Source organism: Xenopus laevis, chromosome 7S, assembly GCF_017654675.1.
Source record: "Xenopus laevis strain J_2021 chromosome 7S, Xenopus_laevis_v10.1, whole genome shotgun sequence".
Lineage (NCBI taxonomy): Eukaryota > Metazoa > Chordata > Amphibia > Anura > Pipidae > Xenopus > Xenopus laevis.
The window spans coordinates 81,504,949-81,519,802 of NC_054384.1; the positions used below are offsets into that span (position 1 = coordinate 81,504,949).

The window sequence follows — 14,854 nt, forward strand, 5'->3', positions numbered from 1 at the left end:
CTGGAGTTTTCATGAACACAACCCTGATTCACATTCATTGTAAGAAATAAACAGCAGCACTTCTCTGAATCCCTTTTAAAGGAAAACTATACCCCCAAAATGAATACTTAAGCAACAGATAGTTTATATCAAATTGAATGACATATTAAAGAATCTTACCAAACTGGAATATAGATTTACATAAATATTGCCCTTTTACATCTCTTGCCTTGAACCACCATTTCGTGACTCTATCTGTGCTGCCTCAGAGATCACCTGACCAGAAATACTACAACACGAACTGTAACAGGAAGAAGTGAGGAAGCAAAAGGCAGAACTCTGTCTGTTAATTGGCTCATGTGACCTTACATGTGGTTTATATGTGTACACAGTGAATCTTACGATCTCAGGGGGCGGCCCTTATTTTTTAAAATGGCAATTTTCTATTTATGATTACCCAATGGCACATACTACTAAAAAAGTATATTATTATGATAATGGTTCATTTACATGAAGCAGGGTTTTACATATGAGCTGTTTTACTCAGTATCTTTTAATAGAGACCTACATTGTTTGGGGGGGTATAGTTTTCCTTTAAGCGGTACAACCCCATCACTTTTATTGTGTTCCATTGACATAAATAAAAGCAATGGGGCTGAACCCCTTAAAAGGAATTCCGAGTAGTGCCGCTGTTTTTTTCTACAATTGTATCTTGCCTGTCAGAGATGTAATTGGCCAGGGTTTTTGTGGAACGTGTATATTACATATTATTATTCTAATACTGTATATTGTCAAGGTTATGAAATGACTCGACACAAAGAAATTCTTTTTTGTTGCCTATTTTTTATGCATTGCTGAAATTCAGTCAGATCTCCGGTCAGGTTCAGTGCTTCAGGCATGAGGAAGAGACATGCATTTATTTGAGTCATTATTTGCAGCAATGCGGGTAAGCATCAAACACCCTTACAGTATCATATTGGCAGACAAGGACTGGACAACAGTTTTAGAGTTTTTTTCCTCAAATCTGAAATTTTAATTACATTAAGCTAATAAATTACAAAAAGCTTACAGACATATTGTAGCAGTAACCATTACATGCCTGTGTTTTCTTTACAGTGTACTCCAAAGGATTTTCAACTTACTTATATGGGAACTAACAACCTGATCATTAGGGAATGCAAATGCATTGGTAAAAACATTGTGCTCCTTTATTTTTGTCCCCATTGCTCTTCTCCCTTTCTGTCCTTTTTCACGGTCTCCGGTTGGAAATGTTGCTGCCAGAGGAGCAGCTAAAGTTGAAGATCTGACCTGCCATTGGCTCCTAGGTCTATCAGTAAAGGATTGTGCCCGTTCATTTAATTCAAATGTAATCATTAAGTCCAATACAAATGCTGCAAAAAGTGCTGGAATTTAGACAAAAACCCAACCCAAATGAATTTTGTGTGTCCATGTAATGGTGCAACGGAATCGCAGCAAAAAGTGAGGTGGTGATGGAGTTCAAGTATAAATGTTTGCTGTAGAGTACCCTTGTATTTAGCTTGTGCCCAGAAATGTACCCTGCACATACAGACCAGTCATTACTGCACCCATAGCCCAGAGGTACACCTCTCCTGCAACCACAGACCACACTTTTTCCTGCTCCCAGAGCCTAGAGGTACATCTTTTCAGAACCGGCTAACCCTTCTTGAACCTTTCCTGACCTCAGAGTCCAGAGGTGCATCTCTCCTGCACACAGAGACCACACAACCATCTTTAAATATTTTGAATGATAGCAATGCTATCATAGGGAATAAAAGTGATATAAACACCCCTACCAAAACCTAGAGGTGTAGCTATCCTACAACCAGGTCAGATAACAGACAGGGATTTCCCTGCATACGTCTAACATGTATCATTTGAATAATAAGATGCTTACACAGTTTATCTCCTTGGTTCAACAGCATAACTCCCAGCATGACTGTAGCATACAGTTACTGAGAAGAATTAAGCAAGTCCTAATATAAGACTTTGCAAATATTCTTCGTTAAAGTGTGGCCTAAAGCTCACAGCTGCAAATTAAAATCTATTTGTTGTGATATACCTTTTCAACTTACTATATCCTTGATGTATTATTATTACTACTCACGACGGGCTCCAAACATTGCTGGGAATGTTGCCCTGCTATTTAATTCAACTCTGGAGTGCTGCCCATTTTCGGATTTCCACTTATCAGTATTTAAAGGGATACTGTCATGGGAAAACGTGTTTTTTTGAAAACGCATCAGTTAATAGTGCTGCTCCAGCAGAATTCTGCACTGAAATCCATTTTTCAAAAGAGCAAACCGATTTTGTTACATTCAATTTTGAAATCTGACATGGGGCTAGACATATTGTCAATTTCCCAGCTATCTCCAGTCATGTGACTTGTGCTCTGATAAACTCCAATCACTCTTTACTGCTGTACTGCAAGTTGGAGTGATATCGCCCCCTCCCTTTCCTCCCCCCAGCAGCCTAACAACAGAACAATGGGAGGGTAACGAGATAGCAGCTCCCTAACACAAGATAACAGCTGCCTGGAAGATCTAAGAACAGCACTAAATATTAAAAGCCAAGTCCCACTGCGACTCATTCAGTTACATTAAGTAGGAGAAATAACAGCCTGCCAGAAAGTAATTCTATCTTAAAGTGCAGACACAAGTCACATGACTGGGGCAGCTGGGGAACTGACAAAATGTCTAGCCCCATGTCAGATTTCAAAATTGAATATAACAAAATCTGTTTGCTCTTTTGAAAAATGGATTTCAGTGCAGAATTCTGCTGGAGCAGCACTATTTACTGTTTTTCCATGACAGTATCCCTTTAACAACATATATATGTGTGTTCCTTTGGCTAAGGGTGAATTGCACATGGACTTATAGGGATAATGCATGGAGTTTTGTGTATTAAAGAAGTGCACTAACTCCCATTCTGTATTGGCTTAAATCTATATTGCAAGGCAACAGTTAAATGTAGGAGATCAGCTTTTTCCACATTCTGCAAAAAGCCTACTCAGCAATATGGCCCCACTACATCTAATATGCAAATGTTGCAGAGAATTTCCCATATATTTCCCTGCTAGTGTTTAGCTTCAATGTTCAATCATTCAGGTAAGACATTGATGTTATTATATGTAATTGCTTATGCTGGAAATACATGGTTTCAGCAGTTTCTATAAGGAAATATGTATACATATTTAGAAAGCAACAAATGTGCTTTGTGACCATTCTTGTTGAATAAAACAAAAATGCCCCTATGTCTGAAAGAGGATTATTTCAAATGTCATTGTAAGCATTTATACCATTTGCATGGTCATTTTGCCATCAGAGGGTGCTGTAAGAAAACCATGTTTGGATGAAATGAGATATCGTGGCTCATTCAATTAAAACCAGGTCTGCCGGCTATTTATTAAATAGGATATAACTTATGAATATGCCAAAGATTCTGCAGAATCTTCTTCAAGATCAAGATTCGGCAATGAGAAAAATGTGGCAGTAGGCAGAGGGGGCAGACTAATTAATCAATATTCCTCTACTGAACTTATTCATATTACTGTTCTATAGTTCTAAAGATGAGTCTACACCTCATGGAAAAATGATAAATCGTATTAACTGGAAGACTGCTATGTCGAATTAGTGGAATGCAGTTGATCATAAGTAAGAAAATGGTCCAATCGTTCATATAGATTTGTTGAGTAATGTATGGGATTTGGAATTTGTGAATTTATTTTCATTATTTAATTTAGAAGAATTGAATTCGCTCCTTATTCCACCCACCGCCAATTCCACATCAGGGAAAATCTTTAAAGATGTTTTTTTCCTTAAAGTGCCCTATCTTGATCCATTTTTAGCAGCTTGTTAACATGGTTCTAGTTTCGTATTCGCTCTTATTTAGTATTCCCTGTAGCCTGCCCCTTGGGACATCTAATTAGAAGTTAATAGAATTTTAATGGAATTTTAAAAGTAACAAGTGTCCTATAATTGTAAGTAGTGTCAGTATGCATGTCAAGGTTCTAATGATAACTGCCATTTCCAGCCTTTGTATACCTGCTAACTGATCCTTTTTTTATATGTTGTGAATGTTTTATAGGCCCATTTTTAAATACCCTTTTAAAAACCTTTTTTTTCCTTTTGGATAGTGGAGGGCATAATGGCCGGGTGCATTTACTTTAGGGCAAGTGCTCCAAACATGGGGCCTCTGTTATGCTCCTGAGACTTACTCCAAGGGGCCCATTTACTTAGTTCGAGTGAAGGAATAGAGGAAAAATAGTTCGAATTTCGAATGGTCGAATATGGCTACTTCGACCATCGAATGGGCTACTACGACCTTCGACTTCGAATCAAACGATTCGAATTAAAAATCGTTCGACTATTCGACCATTCGATAGTCGAAGTACTGTCTATGTAAAAAATTCTTCAACCCCCTAGTTCGCCACCTAAAACCTACCGAGGCCAATGTTAGCCAATGGGGAAGGTCCCCATAGGCTTCCTAACAATTTTCTGATCGAAGGAATATCCTTCGATCGATGGATTAAAATCCTTTGAATCGTTCGATTCAAAGGATTTAATCGTTCGATCGAACGATTATTCCTTTGATCGTTCGATCGTAGGAATAGAGCAAAATCCTTCGACTTCGATATTCGAAGTCGAAGGATTTTACTTAGACGGTCGAATATCGAGGGTTAATTAACCCTCGATATTCGACCCTAGGTAAATGAGCCCCCAAGTGTCCAATGCAGAATACAGAATTTAACAAGAGCAAGAGGTGGCAATTCTCTAATGAAATATCATTGGGGGTCATTTATAAACACTGGGCAAATTTGCACCTGGGCAGTAACTCATGGCAACCAATCAGAACTATGCTTCCATTGTTTTACCTGCAGCTGGCTGAGAAAAGATAATCACTCATTGGTTGCTATGGGATACTGCTGGGTGAAAATTTGCCCAGTGTTTATAAATTAGCCCCTTGTGTTTAAAAAAAATGAATATGAGAACAAAGGAATTTAATATTCACAAAGAAGTCGCTGAGTTAAAGGGCAAGTAAAACCCCGAACACTCAATTGAGTTTCCATGCTTTGAAACAAAAATTGCACAGAGAAAAATGGCATTTGCAGGATTTGTTATTTATTAAAATTAGAGGATTAAGCAATGGATTTGACTACTTAAGCAAAGCATTATACAGTAGAATCAATATTAATCATAAGTTAGGCCCAGTCGAAACTATATAGCGTGATTTGATCTCATTTAATTTCCCAGTACGTCTAGATCAGGGGTCCCCAAATTGTTTTTACCCATAAGTCAAAATCAAATGTAAAAAAATTTGGGGAACGACACAAGAGTGAAAAGGAGATGCCAAATAAGGGGTGTGATAGACTATTTGGTAACCAATATGTGGATTGTCAGTCTAAAGCAGTCTCTGTTTGTCAGTACACCTGGTTTTTATGCAACTGAAGCTTGCCTCCAAGCCTGGAATTCAAAACTAAGCACCTGATCAACATTCACCAGGAGCAATGTAGAAAGGGTTGGAGAGCAACATGTTGCTCATGAGCCACTGGTTGGGGATCACTGTATTAGATGATGTGCCGTGCAGGCTGGGCCAGTTACAGAATAATTTATCTCAGTTACTATATGGCAGAGTTGAGAGGGACATCTGTTATTAAAAACATTAAAACAAATTACTGGTTGAAAGCCCTGGATTTGGTGAGTTACAGCATCAGACCCGCTCCACACCCAATGCTCCTGACAACCCCCGCCCGTATAATTGTGCCATTAAATCATGATGTACGCAAATCGCCACACTTTTTACAAATCATCAAAAAAAGGTTCATTCAGCTGTTGGCGATGGAAATAACTGATTATGAAACTGAAAAATATTACCCAGGTTATAAGATGAAGTGATAAGTCAGATTTGTGTACATTTTGCAGATCATTATAATAGTAGAAGATTTAAGGTGGAATGTGCCACTCAGAGCAAAGCTGGCCATATACTAAAAGACCTCGATCTGGGCCTGATTCGGGCACCCATGCACTGCACCAAATCAGTATGATCACATTGTTAGCCCAGGAGCCAATGACTGGATCATACAGAGGGGCTTGCAGGCACGTTGGATGAAGACCGCATGAACACACTAATGGAGTTATCATTGGACAGGGAAACTAAACCTGCTCTATGGACCTGCAGGCCTATTGGTGTGCCCCATACACAGGCTAATAAACTGCCAACTTGGTCTGGAAGGAAGCTTATATAGTCGCCTTAAGTCATGGCTTAAAATCCACAATTTGTTGCCGTCCTATAGCAATCAGGCAGCTACACAAGACTTGCATATGAAATGGGCTTGACTAATACACTTTGCTACAACTGGATGCAATGCTCATTTTAGATAAAAAGAAAATACTATTACAACATAACATGGCATGTCATTAAAATCTACACAGAAAAATAGGTGACCTTCACACTGCATTAGAAGTTCATTCCCTTAAGATTTCAAATAAATCAGTTCATGGTGACTGACAAGGAAGAGTCACTGGCAGACCAGGATCTAGATCAGTGTATGAATCAGACCATGCCTGCTGGCCCCTGTCATAAAGTTCCTCTGACAAACATTATGTTCTATGAGTTGTCATCTCGGAGTTAGAATAACTCCTTCAGGCTTCATGAGCAAAGCAAGCACAGACACAACATGGAATTTCTTCAAGGTCATCAACTGGTTTTTTTTTAAAATAAAAACATCTGATAAATGATCATCTGTTTATTTTAATTGCTTAGCTGGGGGAGGGCAACTGGCGCTACTTTAGGGGACTGGAAAATATTAGACCTGCACATCAGTGCTTTTTATTATTTAATGCACCAATATACAAATTCCAACCCCTATAAGTGCTCAACATAGGGGTCCACTGAATGGCAAGAGAGACCCTCAGGCCCTCTAACTCCTGGCAAGCAAGAAGATATCTGGATCACAGTGGTGCTTGCAGTGGGAAGGCCGACCATTACACCCAAGATTTCTGATGGAGGTCCATGGTTAATTAAGGTGCATACCATTACATGAGCTGATGTAGAAGCAAAGCGCCCATTCTCATAACAGCCAAAGTACTGGTGTTTATTTCATTATTTATGGGATTGTGAAGTAGTGTAGGAAAAAATATTCCACAGTTACTCATTGGTTGAGTAATGTTCATCTGCTATGGCTTGTTCATCTGCTATGACTAGTATTCTAATGATTTGTTGTTGTCATTTGCATTATTCCACCTGACTATTCAACTATGTTAAAGCAGTATGGCATGGCAATCTTAATCCATTCTTTTATCTTGTAATCTAAGTAGAGCTAATGTCTTCTACTAGATAAGTATTTTGCATTTTGCCACACCTTTGTGGCATGCTATTTGCATCATATATGTTTTTGAAGATAAAATGATCAATCCAATCAGAAAATCCATAAGACTTTGAGGTTTGATGTGTATATTTCACTGAACATTAACCTTGTCTCTCCTCTAAACAGATATTAGTGATGCACCTAATCCAGGAATCAGTGCAGGATTCGGACAAGATTCTGCCTTTTTCAACAGGATTTGGATTCAGCCAAATCCAAGTGCCTGGCCAAACAAAATCCAAACCCGAAAATACTTTGTGACTTTTTGTCACACAAACAAGGAAGTCAATTTTTTTTTAACTGTGAGCTTCATGCACAATCCTCTCCCCCCCCCCTCATTTTTCTAATTTGCATAAGCAAAAGATTGGTTCGGTATTCAGCTGAAACTCTTACAAAGGACAAATCCTAAAATGTAGTGTATTTGGTGCATCTCTAATATAATATATAATGTTAATTATATTAATTGCATCAAATCAGATTATCTAAACAAGAGTATAAGCAGGCTTGTATGTGCAACAGGGATTAGAAAAACAAACAGAACGAGTGTCACTGGCAATATAAGGTCGGCAATGCAAAAAAAAAAAAAAAAACAGATGTCAGAAAATGCTCCCTTCCAGCGCTTCTACTGCACCAACTATAGATTCTAAACTTAAACTTAACCCTAACTTGAATCCTAAAAAAGTGACCTATTAAAACTACATATCAGATTGGCATATAAATATCTATACGCCCACTACTGAATATTGCTAGGTCATGTTTTTTTCTCACAATAAACATTATTGACTGTGTTACATTATATTGCAACCACAGTTAGCACTGGGCCATGTTGTACTGACACCCAATGCCAACCCCCCCGTGCTGCTGGTTTTTCACCACCCACCCCTGCTGATTTCTCAATAGTTGCTTACTTGTGTCCCCTGCACCAGTAACAAATTAACTGACCTTCTACAAGCTGCACCTCCCCATGCCATTGGGGCCAAAGCCAAGTCTGAACCTAAATTATAAAACACTTCTACTCAAACCTCAGCAATTATACAATATGCCTATGCCTGGATTTGATCCATTTGCAGTGGGCCATCCAGGTTTGAGTCCAATAACCTCATTAACTTGGCAAAATAGGCCATTAGCCTGGTTTTCCCTTTATCCAAAATAACCACTCATACAACGGTTAGTATGGTTTGGACACATGAACAAACAAGGAAACATTCACTTTACATTGTTTCACTTAGGGATGCACCGAATCCACTTTTTTGGATTCGGCCGAACCCCCGAATCCTTCACAAAGGATTCGGCCGAATACCGAACCGATTCCAAACCCTAATTTGCATATGCAAATTAGGGGTGGGAAGGGGAAAACATTTTTTACTTCCTTGTTTTCTGACAAAAAGTCAAGCAATTTCCCTCCCTGCCCCTAATTTGCATATGCAAATTAGGATTCGGATTCGGTTCGGCCGGGCAGAAGGATTTGGCCGAATCCGAATCCTGCTGAAAAAGGCCGAATCCTGTCCGAATCCCGAATCCTGGATTCGGTGCATCCCTAGTTTCACTAACATTTATTGTGAATCCTCTGGCCCATGTTTTCTGTGAAAGAAATTCAGAACTTGCTAAATAAGGAACCGTAGCACCAAAGGCTTGTGTAATAATGTGCAAAGCATTCTATGGCTAGGATTCACACGCCTTTACATTGCCGTGTGCTAATACTTTCTCATTACAGGCCTTGCAGGAAGCTGAAATGTTTCAGTCGGTTGCTGTCAATGACACAAGAACAGAAAAGTTCTACCAATTATTGCACTTAGCTTGACAAACACCCACAGGCATCACAGAGAAGTGCCTAAACATAGTAGAAAATAAACATACTACAAAAGAGCTGACTGCACGATAAACAACCAGCGCGGTTAGGTACTCAAAGCACAGCATTGGCTTCGCATCACAACAAAACTAATATTAATAATGGCTATGCCCAATTGCTGCTGCAGTGCCAAATCCTACACATCATCTCTAAAGCATGGCAGCCCAATACTTCAGGGTTTTGTCACGTCCCCAAATTCTCAGTACTACCAGATGAATGTTTCTCTGATTTTAGAGATTGTAAAAAATGCACCTGTCCATCAAGTTTAACCTCTAATCTAAAAGAATCCTGCCTAATTCTACAGAAAGGTGAAAATGTATCTATGGGGGGAAAATTCCTTCTCCTAATAGGGAAGCAGCCAAGTCCCCAGATCAACATTAAATAAACATTACTTTTAAGTTAAACTAAATCGATATCTTCCTCTCAAATATTGTGTCACTAAATGATGTTAAAGGACATTTTGGACTGCTAATCAGGCTTTCATCTTAACAGTTCTGGAAGTCAGAGAGTCAACAGGACTCCTGTCCATGGCCGATGTCCAGGGACCCCTTCCGGCCCCCCTACTGCGACACTGCACATGCGCAAAAGGAACAGCAAATTGTTTTTTTTTGTTGGGCCAGGAGATCGGGAGAGGGGGGTCTGGGCTGGCAGGGGCCGGGACCCACCAGGTTTTTTCCAGGTGTCCCATGGGGCCAGTCCGACCCTGCAGGTGCCTTAGGCAATCTGGTGGACTACGATGCCTCCTCCCTTGCGCGCGTGCGAACGTAAGAGTGTGTATGCTGGGAAAAGCACATGTATGTGCTGATAATTTCAAAGGATATGTTAAGAGCTTCCAAGGTGGTCGACACAAGGGAAGAGGTACGTGCCTGGAGTCCCTCCACCTTTGCATCCTAGACACATGCCTCTTCTGTCTAATGTTAGTTCCAGCTCTGGTCAAGTGCAAAGCAAGCACATAGACAGTTAGGGTTACTGACACCCTGAAGAGAGCAATTGAGCTAAAAAGCCTGCTATTAGTGGTCTAAAATTGTCTCTGCTAATGTCTCAGAAACCACTAAAAATAGAAAATGAATTAACTGCAAAGTGCCCAGAGGACCACTCTGATTAAATGCGTGTTTCGGCTTTATATTCCTTTTAAAAAACTTCTGATATGGGCAAAAATTTAATAAAGTCATTAATATAAAAATATGCATAATGTGAACAGGGAAATAATTTATATTTCCGTGGGATGCAAAGTGCTTTACCGCAAGCAAAGCAGCCATTATAGGAGCACTATCTGTGCTAGGACACCAGGAGATTAACTGACTTGTCCAGAGGCCCAAGGATTTGCTACAAGGAAAATAACCAGAGTCTCTAGAATGAGCTCGTACAAAACAAGCTGATCTTGACCTCTACCCCAGCTCCTCCTCTAATGCAATGTGATGTGGACATGGCTTCTGTGGAAAGAAGAACAAAAAGAAGCCTCGAAAAGTATTTGGTTTTTGGTTGCTGGCATCAGTGTCCTTATGGTTGCCACCTTTTCAAGCTGCAAAGTTTGGGCAGGGGGACAGGCCCGTAACATCATGGGGTGGACCGGTGACAGCGTGGGGGGTGAGCTGGTGATGTTGTGGTGGCGAGGCAATGCCATAGCGATCAGCCAATCACCATGTACATCTAGGAGATTCCTACCTGGTCTTCCGAATTTTGAAAACTGGGCAGGCAGTTTTGACCTGGGCAGCCCCTCCAAAAACAGGGCTGTCTGGGTCAAAAACAGACAACCCTAAGTGTGACATTCACTAAGAATTGTAATTGCGCTCCGCAAATTCACTAAAATCCGAAGTTGCGCTCAGGGGTAGCGTAAGGTTGCGAAGTTGTGCTAGCGTTGATTCACTTAGCAAAGCGAAGTTACGCTAGCGATGGTTAATTTGCATACGGCGCCAAATTCAAATTTCAATGGAAGTATTCGTAGCAGCACTACACAAGCCTGGGAAACCTTCAAAACATCAAATACGTTTTTTTATTTTGCCCTACACATGTGCCCACTGTATAGTTAAGGTGCCATGAGTTAGGAAATGTAGGGGGGAAGGAGGGGAGCCCCAAAAAATTTTCGATCTTTTTCAGCCTATCACCCATAATAAAGAAAAAACGCCAGCGTTTTTTGGGACTTAGAACATTTTTTAACTTTTTTTGAAGCAATCCCTATCTACTCTATTGTGCTTCGCCTGGTCTGAGGTGGCGAAGGCAAGTCTAGCGTAAAAGGTAGTGTTCAGAACAATGCGCCCGTTAGTGAATTTGCGTAGTTACATCCGTTGCGCAAATTCACCAGGCATAAGGGTGCGAAGTAACACTAGCGAAGTTACGCCAGCGTCCGTTAGTGAATTTGCGAAGTAACGAATATGCCCAACGCTAGCGAATTCACGCTAGCGTTAGTCGCTTCGGCGCTTAGTGAATTTGCCCCTAAGTGTCCTCAACAACCAATTAAATTGAAATGCGGTAAAAGACGGAATAGGAAGGCATAGACCGTACTTAGAGGGATACTGATATGTTCCTATAACTACAAGGAATTTGTGATTAATGTTAGTTTTGCAGCACAGCAATCTTACTTTTAACTAGCGAATGTTAAAGGGATACTGTCATGGGAAAAAACATTTTTCAAAATGAATCAGTTAATAGTGCTGCTCCAGCAGAATTCTGCACTGAAATCCTTTTCTCAAAAGAGCAAACAGATTTTTTTATATTCAATTTTGAAATCTGACATGGGGCTCAACATATTGTCAATTTCCCAGCTGCCCCAAGTCATGTGACTTGTGCTCTGATAAACTTCAATCACTCTTTACTGCTGTACTGCAAGTTAGAGTGATATCACCCCCTCCCTTTTCCCCCCCAGCAGCCAAACAAAAGAACAATGGGAAGGTAACCAGATAGCAGCTCCCTAACACAAGATAACAGCTGCCTGGTAGATCTAAGAACACCACTCAATAGTAAAAACCCATGACAGTATCCCTTAAGGCTAAGGCCACACTAGGCGATAGCGCCGCGATTTGACTCGCGGCGACTTTTCGCCGCGACTTTTAAGCCGCAATCACTGGGGAAACTTTTGCGCTGGCGTCTATGGGGAATCGCGAGCGTAAAAACACACGCGGCGATCTTTTTTCTATTGTCGCTCGAAATCGCCTAGCGAGGCAATTTCGAGCGACAGTAGAGAAAAGATCGCCGCATGTGTTTTTACGCTGGCGATTTTTCGCGATTCCCCATAGACGCCAGCGCAAAAGTTTCCCCAGCGATTGCGGCTTAAAAGTCGCGGCGAAAAGTCGCCGCGAGTCAAATCGCGGCGCTATCGCCTAGTGTGGCCTTAGCCTTAACTAAAAAGAGAGAGAGGTAGAGTTGCTTTACACAATTCTTTAGCCTACTGAAGTACTGTGCTTTCCCTAGCCTGACTGAAAGAAGATGGGAGGCTTAGAAGTTTTGCTTTGGTGTTGTTCCCAGACAGAATTGCAAGAGCACTAAGGAGTGTGTGCTTACAAAAAGCACTTCTGTCTTGGATTGTCAGACTCATCACCTCACACTAGATAATAAATCTGACACTAGGCAGCATGCAGCATTGGTGGGTGCAGACCAGCCCTTTCTTTACCTTGTCTGCACCCGCCACTGCTCCCTTGAATGACACACAAGCTAGGGCATGGGTAAGGGGCAGGAGAGGGGAACCTTAAGTGCCTCTTTCCATCTGCCCCTCATAAATACATTTTGGAGCAATTCATACCTAGTTTGCTGGCACAATAAATCACTGCCACAAGATTCGGAGTGCTGCAGCGTGTGTTCTTTGGAGTTATATGTAGGTCCCTGGCAGGGGAACTAGCAGCTTGCACCTGATGGTACAACAAGCAGATTGGTAGCATATATTGGTTGATCAAGGTCTACATTGGGTTGGATTTAAGAGCCGTAAGATTTCTAAATCAGAAGTTCAGTTCTTCTAGTCTAGAGAATGTTATGGTAATGCGGCCCCTCCCACATAAGTTACGATACTTTAAAAGTAAACAAGAAGGGGTGGCATTGGCTAGGCTGCCTCAGGGCAGCATTAAATGTAGAAATGGCCCTGAGGTCTGGGTCTGCCAGGGGAAATGTTTCTTGCGTGTTTAAGTGCAGGGGTCAAAGCCCTTCCTGCACCTGCAATACATGAAGCAAAACATTTTTGTGTGGTCCTTTGTAAATACAAATATAAGCCTGACGCGCCAGTTTTATCTCCTTATGTGTGATATCTGTAATTCAGAAGGAAGGAAGCAGGCACTCACACATGCAACAAATGCAAGCATCACCAATAAGCAAGTGTGCAGACAAGGAGCTCATCAGACATACCAAAGGTGGAAAAAAAGTAATATAGAATTGTTTTCATTAGGTGACTTCCTTTTAATGATAGTGATGTACATTGACTATCAAAGCAGTTGGCACAGCAGCCTCCTAGTAACACACAGTACAAAGCCCAGGGTCAGACTGATGAAGTGATGTCTTTATAGAAGAGATAGGGTTAGTGCTCTCTTTCCAATTAGGTCACACACGCAGACCAATATTAAAACTTGAAACAACGTATAATAGGATGAAGCACTTGAAAAAGGATCCAGGTGATCCGAAACATGTTGTGATCAACAGAGTCGCTCCATACTATTCTACGTTGTTTCGAGTTATACTTTTATGAAAATGAAGGTAAAGTTTGCCTAAGAGCTGCAGTATCATAAACAAGATAAATAAGTAAAGATTTTCAGATAATAGTACACTTGGAGACTTTATTAGATGTATGGGGAAGCAATTTTACTTTGCACTTTTAACTGCCTTCTTGGAGTTGCAGCAAACTATAGCAAGACAAAAAATGAAGTGATGAGTATAAATAACCCTGGCGGTAATGTAGTAAAAGTCACGACATTTACAGCAGGTCTAGTAACACATCATAATCAATCCTGAAGTAGCTTTCATTGGTCACCTACTTGAAAGGAAATATCTGGTTGCTATGGGTTACTAGACCTGGTATATATAATAACTGCTAGCCAGTTCTAGTTTAGTACAAAGGCTTAATGTTTAGGTCACTAGTATAAAGCTCTCAGATATACAGTCTCTATTACCTTCTTGGCAAAATTACATCCACTATACTATGAATTTACTTATTATTATAACATTTATTTATACATGCACTTCACTTTATAATACTCAACTCTTATAATTATAATTCATCATCTTCTATAGACTTCTTGCCTCAGCTACTCACACCAAGCAAGTAACACTCCATGGACTTACCGTAACGTCTGCTGGTCCGCCATGTCCTAACAGCGTAATGCAGAACCCCATCCATCCAGACCAGGAACCAACTTATACAAAATCCTAATAAGAGTCCCAGCATCAGGTCAATCTCCTGCTTTGTTACATTGTCAGTGACAAAGTAATTCTGTGAGGAGTCCACCACTGACTGGTCTCCGTCGTACGGGATAACATAATGAACATGATACCTAGAGAAAAGGGGAGCAAAATACAGCCATGGGTAGGGTTAATTATGGAAATATATTAGATATTGCAAAATTACAGCCCTTCAGCTGATTGCAATAAATCTGTCCCACTGTGCTCCTTTGTTCTCTGAAGTAGATGATCAAAAAAATAAAATAATTCACCAAAAAAAATGCTCCTCA

The 14,854-nt window shown here is 40.5% G+C and overlaps 1 protein-coding gene across 2 annotated transcripts in view; it reads right to left on the bottom strand.

Annotated features, from left to right (window-relative positions):
* The window catches only part of tmem240.S (transmembrane protein 240 S homeolog), a 76,563-nt gene that overhangs the window by 20,092 nt on the left and 41,617 nt on the right, over nt 1-14,854 (bottom strand). For both annotated transcript variants that reach the window (XM_041571441.1, XM_041571442.1), the window contains exon 3: nt 14,469-14,677. In XM_041571441.1, coding sequence (XP_041427375.1) covers nt 14,469-14,677 — 209 coding nt within the window. The remainder of the gene's footprint in view (nt 1-14,468; nt 14,678-14,854) is intronic.